Genomic DNA, 15,064 nt, shown 5'->3' with positions numbered 1-15,064 from the left:
GAACTGCACTCTTAAATCCCCAGGATCTGCACCCTAAATCCCCAGCATCTACTCCCTAAACTCCCAGGACCTGCACCCCTGAACCACCAGGATCTGCCCCCTAAATCCCCAGGTTTGCCCCCCTAAACCCCCAGGAACTGCACCACTAAAATTCCAGGACCTGCCCCCTGCACCCCCAGGACCTGCACCCCTGCACCCCCAGGACCTGCACCCCTAAACCCCCAGAATCTGGACCCCTAAACCCCCAGGACCTGCCCCACTAAATCCCCAGGATCTGCCCCCTGAACCCCCAGGACCTACTCCCTAAACCCCCAGGACCTGCACCCCTGCACCCCCAGGATCTGCCCCACTAAACTTCCAGGACCTATCCCCTAAACCCCCAGGATCTGCCCCCTAAATCCCCAGGACCTGCCCCCCTGCACCCCCAGGATCTGCCCCCTAAACCCCCAGGAACTGCACCCCTGCACCCCCAGGACCTGCCCCCCTAAACCAGGACCTGCACCCCTGCACCCCCAGGATCTGCCCCACTAAACCCCCAGGATCTGCCCCCCTGCACCCCCAGGATCTGCCCCTTCCCTCCCGCACCCCCAGCCTTTACCCCACACCTTCCAGCACCCCCGAGCCCCCTCCATCTGCTCCATTCCTCACCTCAGGTGAGGAAAAAACCAAAAAAAAACCAAACCCCCTCTGTGTGTGCCCCTGCGTGCCCCTCCCCACCCCGGGGGTCCCCCGGGGGTCCCCACCTCCTTGTCGGTGAAGATCTGGAGGAAATCCCGCAGGGAGAAGCAGCCGGTCTGCAGCATCAGCTCCCCCGTGCCCTCCACGCACGGCCCCGCGAACACCAGCAGCTTGTGCTGGGACACGTCCGTCAGCAGGGTCCGCAGCTGGGGCAGGGGACACGGGGACGTCAGGGACAGCAGAGGGGACATTAGGGGACACAGGGACATCAGGGGACATGGGGACACAGGGACATCAGGGGACACGGGGACATCAGGGACAGCGGGACAGCAGAGGGGACATTAGGGGACAGCAGGGACAGCAGGGACATGGGGACAGCAGGGACAGCAGGGGACAGCAGGGACATCAGGGGACATGGGGACAGCAGGGTCCGCAGCTGGGACAGGGGACACGGGGACATCAGGGGACAGCAGGGACAGCAGGGACAGCAGGGGACAGCAGGGACAGCAGGGACACGGGGACATCAGGGGACAGCAGAGGGGACATGGGGACAGCAGGGACAGCAGGGACAGCAGGGGACATGGGGACAGCAGGGGACATTAGGGACACAGGGACATCAGGGGACAGCAGGGGACAGCAGGGACAGCAGGGACACGGGGACATCAGGGACATGGGGACAGCAGGGACAGCAGGGGACATTAGGGGACAGCAGGGACAGCAGGGACAGCAGGGGACAGCAGGGACAGCAGGGACAGCAGGGGACACACAGGGGACATCAAGGGGACTCAAAGGGGACACACAGGGGACACACAGGGGACATCAAGGGGACTCAGAGGGGACACACAGGGGACACACAGGGGACATCAGGGGACACACAGGGGACACACAGGGCACAACCCCGGGTCCCCCCTGGCGCTGCCTGGCTGGGGGTGGTTCCACCTTTGGGCTCCCCCAGGCAGAATTCACCTCAGCTGGCCAGGAGTGAGATCTTGGGAATTGCTGTACAGGTTCCAAAGGCAGCTTCATTTCTTTGAATATTTATTATTATTTATTTCTTTGAGTACTTATTATTATTTATTTGAGTATTCATTATTTTTTTTAATATTTATTAAAAGTTATTTCTTCGAATATTTATTAGTATGTATTTCTTTGAATATTAATTATTATTTATTTCTTCAAATATTTATCATTATTTATTTCTTAGAATATTTATTATTATTTATTTGAGTATTCATTATTTTTTTTAATATTTATTAAGTTATTTCTTCGAATATTTATTAGTATGTATTTCTTTGAATATTAATTATTATTTATTTCTTTGAATATTTATTATTATTTATTTCTTTGAATATTTACTATAATGTATTTCTTTGAATACTTATTATTATTTACTTCTTCGAAGACTTATTATTATTTATTTCTTTGAATACTTATTATTTATTTGAATACTCATTATTATCTATTTCTTTAAATATTTTTTCTTATCAATTTCTTTTAATATTACTTATTTCTTTGAGTATTTATTATTATTTCTTTAAATATTTATTATTATTAATTTCCTTTAATATTATTACTTATTTCTTTAAATATTAATTAATATTTATTCCACTAAATATTTATTATTATTTATATCTTTGAATATTAATTACTATTTATTTCTTTGAATATTTATCATTATTTATTTCTTCTACCAGCAAAACCCAGACACACAGCACAGCAAGAGGGTTTTAATAGAGTTTAGGGGGATTGAAACTCTAACCAGCAAAATTATAAATTGAGATTTATCATTATTTCATTATTTATTATTTATTATTTATTATTTATTATTTATTATTTATTATTTATTATTTATTATTCATTATTTATTATTTTTCTAGCTCACCTCATCACACAGGGATTTGTCTGAAGGGTTCAGCAGCACCAGGGTCTCCAGCACATCCCCACGGTGGTGCAGGGTCCTCTGACCTGTGGGGACCAGCTGTGACACCCCAAAACCCCCAAATCCCCCCAAAAATACCCCCAAAATCCTCCCAAAATCCCCACCAAAATGCACCCTAAAATCCACCCTAAAATCCCCCTAAAATCCTCCCAAAAATCCCCACAAAATCCTCCCAAAATCCCCCAAAATACCCCCAAAATCCTCCCAAAATCCCCACCAAAATGCACCCAAAAATCCACCCAAAACCCCCCAAAAATCTCCCCAAAATCCTCCCAAAAATACCCCCAAAATCCTCCCAAAATCCGCCCAAAAATACCCTAAAGCCCCCCAAAATCCTCTCAAAATCCCCCCAAAATCTCCCCAAAATCCTCCCAAAAATACCCCCAAAATCCCCCCAAAATCCTCTCAAAATCCCCCCAAAATCTCCCCAAAATCCTCCCAAAATCCCACCAAAAATCCCCTCAAAATTTTCCCCAAAACCCCCCAAAATCTCCCCCAAAATTCCCGAAAATCCCCCCAAAATCCGCCCAAAAATACCCTAAAGCCCCCCCAAAATCCCACCAAAACCCCCCCCAAAATCCTCCCAAAATCCCACCAAAAATCCCCTCAAAATTCCCCCCAAAACCCCCCAAAATCTCCCCCAAAATACCCCCAAAATCCTCCCAAAAATACCCTAAAGCCCCCCCAAAATCCCACCAAAATCTCCCCAAAAACCCCCCCAAAATGCACCCAAAAATCCCCCCAAATTCCCCCCCAAATTCCCCCAAATTCACTCCAAAAATCCCCCCAAAATCGCCCCCAAAATTCCCCCAAAACCCCCCAAAATCCCCATCAAAATCCCCCCCAACATCCCCCCGAAAATCCCCCCAAAACCCGCCCAAAAATCCCCCCAAAATCCTCCCAAATTCCCTCCAAAAATCCCCCCAAAATCCCCCCAAATTTTGGAGGGGAGACACCCCCAAATCCTCCAGGGGGGATTTTTTGAGACACCCCCAAATCCTTCATGGGGATTTTTGGAGACACCCCCAAATCCTCCAGGGGGGATTTTTGGAGACACCTCCAAATCCTTCATGGGAATTTTTGGGGACACCCCCAAATCCTTCATGAGGATTTTTTGAGACACCCCCAAATACTCCAGGGTGATTTTTTGGAGACACCCCCAAATCCTTCATGAGGATTTTTGGAGACACCCCCAAACCCTCCAGGGTGATTTTTTGGAGACACCCCCAAATCCTCCAGGGGGATTTTTGAGACACCCCCAAATCCTCCAGGGGGATTTTTTGAGACACCCCCAAATCCTCCAGGGGGGATTTTTGGAGACACCCCCAAATCCTCCAGGGGGGATTTTTGGAGACACCCCCAAACCCTTCATGAGGATTTTTGGAGACACCCCCAAATCCTCCAGGGGATTTTTTGAGACACCCCCAAATCCTCCAGGGAGTTTTTTGGAGACACCCCCAAATCCTTCATGAGGATTTTTGGAGACACCCCCAAATCCTCCAGGGGATTTTTGGAGACACCCCCAAATCCTTCATGGGAATTTTTGGGTTTGGGGATCACGGGTTTGGGGGATCAGGGGGTTTGGGGGATAACGGGGTTTGGGGATCAGGGGGTTTGGGGGGATCACGGATTTGGGGGGATCAGGGGTTTGGGGGATCACGGGTTGGGGATCACGGGTTTGGGGGATAACGGGGTTTGGGGGATCACGGGTTTGGGGGGATCACCAGTTTGGGGATCACGGGTTTGGGGGATCACGGGTTTGGGGGATCACGGGGTTTGGGGATCAGGGGGTTTGGGGGATCACGGGGTTTGGGGATCAGGGGTTTGGGGGATCACGGGTTTGGGGGATCACGGGGTTTGGGGATCAGGTGGGGTTGGGGGATCACGGGTTTGGGGATCACGGGGTTTGGGGATCACGGGTTTGGGGATCACGGGTTTGGGGGATCACGGGTTTGGGGGATCACAGGGTTGGGGGATCAGGGGGTTGGGGGATCACGGGGTTTGGGGGGATCAGGGGGTTTGGGGGGATCACGGGTTTGGGGATCACGGGTTTGGGGATCACGGGTTTGGGGATCACGGGTTTGGGGATCAGGGGGTTGGGGGATCACGGGGTTTGGGGGGATCAGGGGGTTTGGGGGGATCACGGGTTTGGGGATCACGGGTTTGGGGGATCACGGGGTTGGGGGATCAGGGGGTTGGGGGGATCAGAGGTTTGGGGGATCAGGGGGTTTGGGGGATCACGGGGTTTGGGGGATCACGGGTTTGGGGATCACGGGTTTGGGGGGATCACGGGTTTGGGGGATCACGGGGTTTGGGGATCACGGGTTTGGGGGGATCACGGGTTTGGGGATCAGGGGGTTGGGGGATCACGGGGTTGGGGGATCAGGGGGTTTGGGGGTTCAGGGGTTTGGGGGATCACGGGTTTGGGGGATCACGGGTTTGGGGGGATCAGGGGTTTGGGGATCACGGGTTTGGGGGATCACGGGTTTGGGGGATCACGGGTTTGGGGATCAGGGGGTTTGGGGGGATCAGGGGGTTTGGGGGATCACGGGGTTTAGGGGATCACGGGTTTGGGGGGATCACGGGTTTGGGGATCACGGGTTTGGGGATCAGGGGTTTGGGGGATCACGGGTTGGGGGGATCACGGGTTGGGGGGATCACGGGTTTGGGGATCAGGGGTTTGGGGGATCACGGGTTTGGGGGATCACAGGTTTGGGGGGATCAGGGGGTTTGGGGGATCACGGGTTTGGGGGATCACGGGTTTGGGGGATCAGAGGGTTTGGGGGATCACGGATTGGGGGGATCACGGGTTGGGGGATCAGGGGGTTGGGGGATCAGGGGTTTGGGGGATCACGGGTTTGGGGATCACGGGGTTGGGGGGATCACGGGGTTGGGGGGATCACGGGTTGGGGGATCACGGGTTTGGGGGATCAGGGGGTTGGGGGATCACGGGGTTTGGGGGATCAGGGGTTTGGGGGGATCACGGGTTTGGGGGATCAGGGGTTTGGGGATCACGGGTTTAGGGGATCACGGGTTTGGGGGTTCAGGGGTTTGGGGGTTCAGGGGTTTGGGCCTGTTCCCAAAACCCGGGAGGGGGGAAGGGGGAGGGGGGTCCTGATCACCACCCCCGGCTTCCAGGAGCGTTTTTCCTGTTTTCATCCCAGATTTTTCCTGTTTTTATTCCCTACTTTCCCTGTTTTTATCCCATATTTCTCCTGCTTTTGTCACTTATTTTCCCTGATTTTATCCCATATTTTCCTTGGCTTTTATCCCATATTTTCCTGTTTTCATCCCATATTTTTCGTGTTTTTATCCCATATTTTCCCTGGGTTTATTCCATAGTTCCCCTATTTTTATCCCATATTCTCCCTGCTTTTATCCCACATTTTCCTTTTATCCATCCCATATTCCTCAGCTTTTATCCCATACTTTCTCTGCTTTTATCCCATACTTTTCCTGTTTTAACCCCACATTTTCCCTGTTTTTAATCCCACATTTTCCCTGCTTTTCTCCCATATTTTCCCTGCTTTTATCCCACATTTTCTCTGCTTTTATCCCACACTTTCCCCTGTTTTTATCCCACATTTCCCCTGTTTTTATCCCACATTTTCCCTGTTTTTATCCCACATTTCCCCTGTTTTTAATCCCACATTTTCCCAGCTTTTATCCCATATTCTCCCTGCTTTTATCCCACATTTTCCCTGCTTTTATCCCACATTTCCCGTTTTTATCCCACATTTTCCCTGTTTTTATCCCACATTTCCCCTGTTTTTATCCCACATTTTTATCCCCAATGTTTTTATCCCACATTTTCCCGTTTTTATCCCACATTTCCCGTGTTTTAATCCCACATTTTCCCTGTTTTTATCCCACATTTTCCCTGTTTTAATCCCACATTTCCCCTGTTTTTATCCCACATTTCCCCTGGTTTTACCCCACATTTTCCCTTGTTTTATCCCACATTTTCCCTTGTTTTATCCCATATTCTCCCTGCTTTTATCCCATATTTTTCCTGCTTTTATCCCACATTTTCCCTGTTTTAATCCCATATTTCCCCTGTTTTTATCCCACATTTTCCCTGTTTTTATCCCACATTTCCCTGTTTTTATCCCACATTTCCCCTGTTTTAATCCCACATTTCCCCGTTTTTATCCCACATTTTCCGTTTTAATCCCACATTTTCCCATTTTTATCCCACATTTTCCCTGTTTTAATCCCACATTTCCCCTGTTTTTATCCCACATTTTCCCTGTTTTAATCCCACATTTTCCCTGTTTTTATCCCACATTTTCCCTGTTTTTACCCCACATTTTACCTTTCACAATGCTGGAGAAGGTGGCTGAGTGTCGAGACACAAAAAGTTTCAGCTGCTCATCCAGGTTACAGGAGGTCAGGTCGATGTCCCACGAGCGGATCCCTGCAGAGAAAATTTGGGATAAAAATTTGGGATAAAAAATTCGGGATAAAAAATTTGGGATAAAAAATGTGGGATAAAAAATGTGGGATAAAAAATTTGGGATAAAAAATTTGGGATAAAAATAATTTGGGATAAAAAAAAATTTGGGATAAAAAATAATTTGGGATAAAAAAAAATTTGGGATAAAAAAATTTGGGATAAAAAATAATTTGGGATAAAAAATAATTTGGGATAAAAAAATCGGGATAAAAAATTTGGGACAAAAAATTTGGAATAAAACATTCGGAATAAAAAAATTTGGGATAAAAAATTCGGGATAAAACATTTGGGATAAAACATTTGGGATAAAACATGTGGGATAAAAAATTGGGGATAAAAAATTGGGGATAAAAAATTTGGGATAAAAAAATGTGGGATAAAAAAATGTGGGATAAAAAATGTGGGATAAAAAAATTTGGGATAAAAAATTTGGGATAAAAAATGTGGGATAAAAATGTAGGATAAAAAAATGTGGGATAAAAAAATGTGGGATAAATATGTGGGATAAAAAAATTTGGGATAAAAAATCTGGGATAAAAAATTCGGGATAAAAAATGTGGGATAAAAAATGTGGGATAAAAATGTAGGATAAAAAAATGTGGGATAAAAAAATGTGGGATAAAAAAATGTGGGATAAATATGTGGGATAAAAATGTAGGACAAAAAAATGTGGGATAAAAAAATGTGGGATAAATATGTGGGATAAAAAATTTTGGGATAAAAAATGTGGGATAAAGATTTGGGATAAAAAAATGTGGGATAAAAAAATTGGATAAAAAAAATTTGGGATAAAAAATAATTTGGGATAAAAAATAATTTGGGATAAAAAAATTTGGGTTAAAAATTTCGGGATAAAAAAATTTGGGATAAAAAATTTGGGATAAAAAAATTTGGGATAAAAAAATTTGGGATAAAAAATTTGGGATAAAAAATTGGGGAAAAATAATTGGGGAAAAAAAATTGGGATAAAAAATTTGGGATAAAAAAATTTGGGAGAAAAAAATTTGGGAGAAAAAATTCAGGATAAAAAATTCAGGATAAAAAATTCGGGATAAAAAATGTGGAATAAAAAATTCGGGATAAAAAAATTCGAGATAAAAAATTCGAGATTAAAAAAAATTGGGACAAAAATTTGGAATAAAAATTTGGGACTGGGGGCTCAGAACCCACCAGCACCAGGGGCTGATCCCCTAAAATTTCCCCCCTCACTGAGGTTTTTTTTTGGGGTCACACCTGCCCAGCAGGTGAGCTCCTCCTGCGTGACTCAATCCCAAAAATCCCAAAAATCCCAAACCCCCGGGGCACGGAACAGCTCTGCCAACACCTCCTCAAAGGTTCTAATTACGGAATTAAAGATTTGTCAGCACCACCGGGACAGGTGCACCACCCAAACACCCCAAAGAGGATTTTGGGATCGTATTCCCAAAAAATTTGGGTGTTCCTGGTAACGGCCAGAGAAGGGGTGGGGGATGGTGTAACGGCCCCGGGGTTGCACAAGGGTTTGGGGCCGTTTTTGGGGTGGTTTTGGTGAGGTTTGGGACAGTCCCACACTCGGGGGACAACGGGAATGTCCCTCCCGCGGTGGTTTTGGGATTTGTCACAGCCTGAGACCCCCCCCCAAAATCCGGGCATGGCTCAGGGAGGGGTGTGGGGGGTCCCTAAAGTACGTGGGGCAGGAAAAGAGGCAAATCCTGGGAATTGAGAGGTGCAGATCCTGGAGATTTAGGGGTTCAGATCCTGGAGATTTAGGGGTTCAGATCCTGGGGATTTAGGGGGGGCAGATCTTAGGGATTTAGGGGTGCAGATCCTGGGAGTTTATGGGGGCAGATTCTGGGGATTTAGAGGGGCAGATCCTGGGAATTTAGGGGGCAGATCCTGGAGATTTAGGGGTTCAGATCCTGGGAATTTAGGAGTTCAGATTCTGGGGATTTAGGGGTGCAGATCCTGGGGATTTAGGGGGGCATATTCTGGGGATTTAGTGGTTTATATCCTGGGAATTTAGTGGGGCAGATCCTGGAGATTTAGGGGTTCAGATCCTGGGAATTTAGGGGTGCAGATCCTGGGAATTTAGTGGGGCAGATTCTGGAGAATTTAGGGGTGCAGATCCTGGGAAATTAGGGGCTCACATCCTGGGAATTTAAGGGTGCGGATCCTGAGGATTTAGGGGTTCGTATCCTGGGGATTTAGAGGGGCCAATCTGGGGATTTAGAGGGGGCAGATCCTGGGAATTTAGGGGTTCACATCCTGGGAATTTAGGGGTTCATATCCTGGGAATTTAGGGGTTCATATCCTGGGGATTTAGGGGTGCAGGTCCTGGAGGTTTAAGGGTGCAGATCCTGGGGATTTAGGGGTTCAGATCCTGGGGATTTAGGGGTGCAGATCCTGGGAATTTAGGGGTGCAGATTCTGGAGATTTAGGGGTTCAGATCCTGGAGATTTAGGAATGTAGATCTTGGGAATTCAGGTGGGGCAGATCCTAGGGATTTAGGGGGGCAAATCCTGGAGATTTAGAGGTTCAGATCCTGGGAATTTAAGGGTGCAGATCTGCAGATTCAGGGGTGCAGATCCTCAGGATTTAGGGGTTCAGATCCTGAGAATTTAGAGGGGCAGATCCCGGAGATTTAGTGGTTTATACCCTGGGGATTTAGGGGTTTATATCCTGGGGATTTAGAGGGCAGATCCTGAAGGTTTAGGGGTGCATATTCTGGGGATTTAGGGGTTCATATCCTGAGGATTTAGGGGTTCAGATCCAGGGGATTTAGTGGTTTATACCCTGGGGATTTAGGGGTTCATATCCTGGGGGTTTAGGGGTGCCGGGAACGAAGCAGATCCTGGGGGGTTAAATCCTGTGGGGGAGCAAACCCTGGAGACCCTGGGAGGAGAAAGAGCCGGAGAACCCAGACCCTGAGGATGTGGGGGAGGACAAAGGGCAGATGCTGCGATTTCAGCGGGGCAGGAACCAGCGCAAATCCCGGGAATTCAGGAACGCAGAGAACCCAAAGGAGCGGGAGAGGAGCAGAACCCGGCGGGCCCGAGAGCGGCGGGACCGACCGCGATGTGAGGGGGGGGGGAACGGGGCGGGTCCGCGAGCATCCCCCGGAGCACCGCGCGGGCTCACCTCGCTCCAGCTGCTGCAGGGCGGCGGCTCTGAGGCCGGGCCGGTGGCAGCCGCCGCCCACGATGGCGAGCAGCGAGAAGCGGCGATGCCCCGCGGCCGGAGCCGCCGCCGCCGCCACCGGAGCCGCCGCCATCTTCGGCGCCCCCCGCCCGGCCCGTTGGCCGCGCCCCCTGCGTCACAGCCCGGCGGGACACGCCCAGTGATGTCACCGGCAGCCAATGGGAGGCGCCGCAGGGGAGGCGGGTGGGCGGAGCGGAGGTGGGAGAGAGGGTTCTTAAAGGGGCAACGCGCGGGGTGGGGCAGCGGGTGGGGCCCGCGCGGGGTGGGGGGTGCTGGGTGGGGATTTGGGATCGTGGGTGGCGGATTCTGGATGGGGATTCGGGATTTTGGATGGGGATTTTGGATGGGGATCGCGATTCTGGGTGGGGATTCTGGATGGGGATTCGGGATTTTGGATGGGGATTCTGGATGGGAATTCGGGATTCTGAATGGGGATAGGGGTTCTGGATGGGGATTTTGGATGGGGATAGAGATTCTGGATGGGGGTTCTGGATGGGGATTCAGGATTTTGGATGGGGATTTTGGATGGGGATTCTGGATGGGAATTAGAGATTGTGCATAGGGGATCTGGGATTCCGAATTGGGATTCTGGGTGGGGATTAGAGATTCTGTATGAGGGCTCTGGATTCTGGATGGGGGATTCGGAGTTCTGGATGGGGATCAGGATTCTGAGTGCGGGATTCTCAATGGGGATCCGGGATTCTGAATAGGATTCTGGATGGGGATTTGGGATTCTGGATGGGGATTTGGGATGGGGATTCTGGATTCTGGGCAGAGGATTCGGGATTCTGGCTGGGGGATTCGTGATTCTGGCTGGGCATTCAGGATTCCGGGTGGTTTAGAGATTCTGCATGGGGGGTCCTGAATTCTGGATGGGGGTTCTGGATTGTGGATGGGGATGTGAGATTCTGATTCTGGATGCGGGGTTCTGGATTGGAAATCTGGGATTCTGAATGAGGGATTCTGGATGGTGGATCTGGATGGGGATTGGAGATTCTGCATGGGGTATTCGGGGTTCTGGATAGGGATGCGGGATTCTGAATGAGGATTTTGGATGGGGATCGGGATTCCGGGTGGGGGATTCAGGATTCTGGATGGGGATTTGGGATTCTGGATGGGGATTTGGGATTCCGGGTGGGGGATTCGGGATTCTGGATGGGGATTCGGGATTCTGGATGGGGATGCGGCCGGGCCGGGCAGTGTGAGCCCCGCGGATCCTCCATCCATCCCCCTCCAGCGGCTCCGGAACCCGCCGCGCCGTGACCACGGGAGGATCCAGGACTCAGCTCCCTGCCCGTCCCCAGCGCTCCCATTCCTGCTTCCCACAGCGGGACGCGATTCCCACTTCCTGCCCCTCATCCCCGCCCCAACCTCAGATTCCCGAACCCACAGCAGGATGGGATCCCCCTGCCCAGCGGCACAGGGGGATGGGAACCTCAAAACCCCCCAAAAAGCAGACGGCACGCGTGGGTCCGATGGTTTAATGTGGATCCGATGGTTTAATGTGGATCCGATGGTTTAATGTGGATCCGATGGTTTTATGTGTCCCTGGACACCGCCAGCCCCAGGGCCAGGGCACCGGGGGGGCTCTGCGGGTCCATCCGGAGGGGGCGCGGGCGGGTGGCAGCTGGTGTCCCCCGGTGTCCCCCGATGTCCCTCGATGTCCCCCGGTGTCCCTCGATGTCCCCCGGTGTCCCCGCTCCCTCAGGAGCACTTGAGGACGAACAGGTTGCAGGAGGTGCCGCGGGGGCAGCTGCAGAGTTTCCCGATGCGCGCCCCGCGCCGCACCGCGCACGGCTCCCGGGGCTCGCACTGCGGGGCGGCACCGTCAGCGCGGCACCCCCGCAAAAGGGGGGTTCGGGGTCCCCCTGAACCCCCCCCCCAGGCCCTGCCCCCGCCGCCCCCCGGCCCCGCCGTACCCAGGGCACCCAGCTCAGCCTCTTCTCCAGCGCCGGCGGCTCCCGCGTCCCCAGCTCGTCCAGCAGCTCCTGGAGCACCCCCACCTGCCGCGGGGACACCCCGAGTTCCCGGGACACCCCGAGTTCCCGGGACACCCAGGGGCTCTGGATCTGTCACCCCGAACCCCCGAGAACGTCCAGGAACTCCAGATCCGTGTCACCCCGAATCCCCCAGCATACCCAGGATCTCTGGATCTGTCACCCCGAATCTCTGGGGACACCCAGGGGCTCTGGATCTGTCACCCCGAGTCTCTGGGGACACCCAGGGGCTCTGGATCTGTCACTCCGAATCTCTGGGGACACCCAGGGGCTCTGGATCTGTCACCCCGAATTCCCGGGACACCCAGGGACTCTGGATCTGTCACCCCGAGTTCCCCAGCACACCCAAGGGCTCTGGATCTGTCACCCCGAGTCCCCCCCGGGCTCCTGCCCCATCCCCACCCCGTGCCTGGCTCATCCCGGCCAGGATCGGGGGGTTCAGGGTCTGTTCTTAGGGCGCCTCCACTGCCGGGCGCGGCCTCCGGTCCCCACCACCCTCCCTGTAACCGAGCCCAAGCTCAGGATGGAACAGGGAAGGAGAAAACAACCAAAATTCCCCAATCCAGCGGCGCTGCGGGATGTCCCCGGTGCGAGGACCCGACGGCAGCAGCACAAAACCAGAGGAGGGGTCTCGGTTTCCGCCTCCCCAATTCCTCAGAGACCCCCTAGAACCGGCCCAAACATCCCGAAATACCCCAAAACAGCACGGGGAGTTTTGGGGACCCCCTGCTCCCTTCCCCAGCCCCTTACCAGCCCCGTCTCCTCCCGGCTGTGCCCGGGCGGGCTCGGGGGGGGCCGGAGCTCCGGTACCGGATCGGGGGTGCCGAGCAGGATGAGGCCGGAGCCCAGCAGGCAGAGCAGGCAGAGCCGAGCGCTTTCCATGTCCCCGCTGCCGGCTGAGCCCCTGGATGCTCCGGGATGCGCCAGGCTCGGCTTTATACCCCCCCCAGCCACCCCCAAACACGCGGTGACGCAGACGGGGCACCTGTGTCCCCCCAAAGCGCGGCACCGTCACCGGGCTGGAGGGGGGACACAGCGTCCCTGGGGACACAGGGGCCACCAGGCACGGACGTCAGCACCGTGGGCAGGCGGGGACCCCCGGTGACCCCCCCGGGCCGCAGCCGCCGCCAATTCCCTGAGCAAACACGGGCTCGGAGCGGCTCCGCAGCGCGGAGCTCCCTCCGGACACGGCACAGACCGGGGGGCACGAGGGGGTGACAAAAGGATTTATTGGAAAGGCGGGGACAGAGGGGGGACAGAGGGGGGACAGACAGGGGGACAGACAGGGGGACAGAGGGGGGGACAGCCGGGGGGACACAGGGAGCTGCAGCTCTGCTGTCCCACAGCCCCCCCAGGCTCTCCGGTCCCGCTCTTGTCTGGTTCCTTCATATCCCCAGAGGGTCCCCAAACACCTCCAGGGTCCCCCCAGACACCGCCCCCCGTTCCGCTGTGCTCCCAGGGGATCCCCCAGTCTCGCTGCATCCTCGTGGGGTCCCTGTTGTCCCCCGATCCCTCATCCCCGTGGGGTCCTGCCCAGCCATCAGCGTCACAGCCGAGCATCTTCATCTTCATCTTCCCCCTTCTCCTCCTCCTCGCTGGGGGTTTGGGGGTCCAAGGGGAGACCCCCACAGAAACCGGGACGGGAAGGGCGGCGGGACAGGGCCGGGGGCACGGCCGGACACCGGCGGGACCGAAGCGCGGAGAACCCCGAGCCCCCGCTCCGGTGGCTCCTGCTCCTACTCCAGCCCAGTTTCGGCCGCCCCCACACGGTCCGGTCCCGGTTCGGTCGCCCTCAGCCCGGTTTGGTGACCCCCGGCCCCATTCCAGCCCAGCCCCAGCGATCCGGTCCCGGTCCAGGTCCCGGTCCCGGTTTGGCGGCGCCGCGCCCCGCCCACGCCACGAGGCTCCGCCCACCCAAGGGCACGAAGCTTTTTGGGTAATGTAGTCCTCATTTAATGGCGCTGGCGGGGCGGGGCGCTCCAGGACTACATTTCCCATAAGTCTTTGCGACAGGAGAAGCGAGAGGGCGGAGACAGCGCCGCCTGCTGGCTCGGAGGAGTCATCGCGGGAGCGCGGCCATCGCTGCGATGGGTGGGGCGGGGGGACACGGGGGGCGCTCAGCGGGGACAGCGATGGGGACAGCGGACACGCGCAGAGCGCCAGCACCGCCGTGGGCAGGCGGCAGCGTGGGACACACGGCTCAGAGGGACGCGGCCGAGGGAAACTGAGGCACGGCGTGGGCACCTCCCGCGACCCCACGGCCCCCGGGGATCCGGGCCCGGCCCTGCAGCTGCGGGACCCGGGGACCGAGAGGAGGCGACCCCGATGTGCCCAGCCCCGGGACAAGCGCGGGACAGCGGGGCCGTGGCCCCGGCAGGTGGCGGCCGCCGCCCGCCCGCAGCTCGGAGCTCCCCGCGTGTCCCCGTTTCCCCCGGCTCGGAGCGCACCGGCCCCGCCCGCCCCCGGCTGCGGGTCCCGCTGGCACGGACCGAGCCTCCCCCGAGCCCCGGTGCGTGAATTGCCGCCCCCCGGTGCAGCCCCCGCTCCACCGACAGAGCCCCGATGCAGCCCCCGGTGTACCGGACCGACCCCCGCTGCCGCCCGCGACCCACGGAGCGACCCCACCGGGCAGCTCCCGGTGCACGGACCGACCCCCGGTGCACGCCCAGAACCCCGGGGCAGCTCCGGTTCCACGGACCGACCCTCGCCGTGCAGACCCCTGCGCACGAACCGGCCCCTGGAGAAACTCCCGGTCCCACGGATTGACCCCCGGTGCCGCGACCGACCCCCCGAGCGACTCCGGTGCAAAAACCGACT

General features: G+C 54.4%; 2 protein-coding genes across 2 annotated transcripts; both read right to left on the bottom strand.

Moving 5' to 3' along the window:
- Positions 1–743: 743 nt before the first annotated feature.
- On the bottom strand, positions 744–10,335 carry LOC130266623 (microtubule-associated protein 1S-like; the record flags this gene model as incomplete). Its single annotated transcript, XM_056515894.1, has 4 exons — positions 10,191–10,335; positions 6,933–7,034; positions 2,561–2,643; positions 744–884 (listed from the first exon to the last, which is right to left on the bottom strand). Coding segments are annotated over exons 1-4 (459 nt in total), but the record flags the coding sequence as incomplete, so codon positions are not given.
- A 1,559-nt stretch (positions 10,336–11,894) lies between these two features.
- On the bottom strand, positions 11,895–13,442 carry LOC130266624 (cocaine- and amphetamine-regulated transcript protein-like). Its single transcript, XM_056515895.1, has 3 exons — positions 12,998–13,442; positions 12,170–12,253; positions 11,895–12,062 (listed from the first exon to the last, which is right to left on the bottom strand). Exons 1-3 carry the CDS (start codon positions 13,127–13,129, stop codon positions 11,955–11,957), a joined length of 324 nt encoding a protein of 107 aa, XP_056371870.1. The 5' UTR covers positions 13,130–13,442; the 3' UTR covers positions 11,895–11,954.
- Between the last annotated feature and the right edge of the window lie 1,622 nt (positions 13,443–15,064).

The sequence above is a fragment of the Oenanthe melanoleuca genome, unplaced genomic scaffold, assembly GCF_029582105.1.
Source record: "Oenanthe melanoleuca isolate GR-GAL-2019-014 unplaced genomic scaffold, OMel1.0 S109, whole genome shotgun sequence".
Taxonomy (NCBI): Eukaryota; Metazoa; Chordata; class Aves; order Passeriformes; family Muscicapidae; genus Oenanthe; species Oenanthe melanoleuca.
This window is presented reverse-complemented; position numbering and strand designations above follow the sequence as displayed.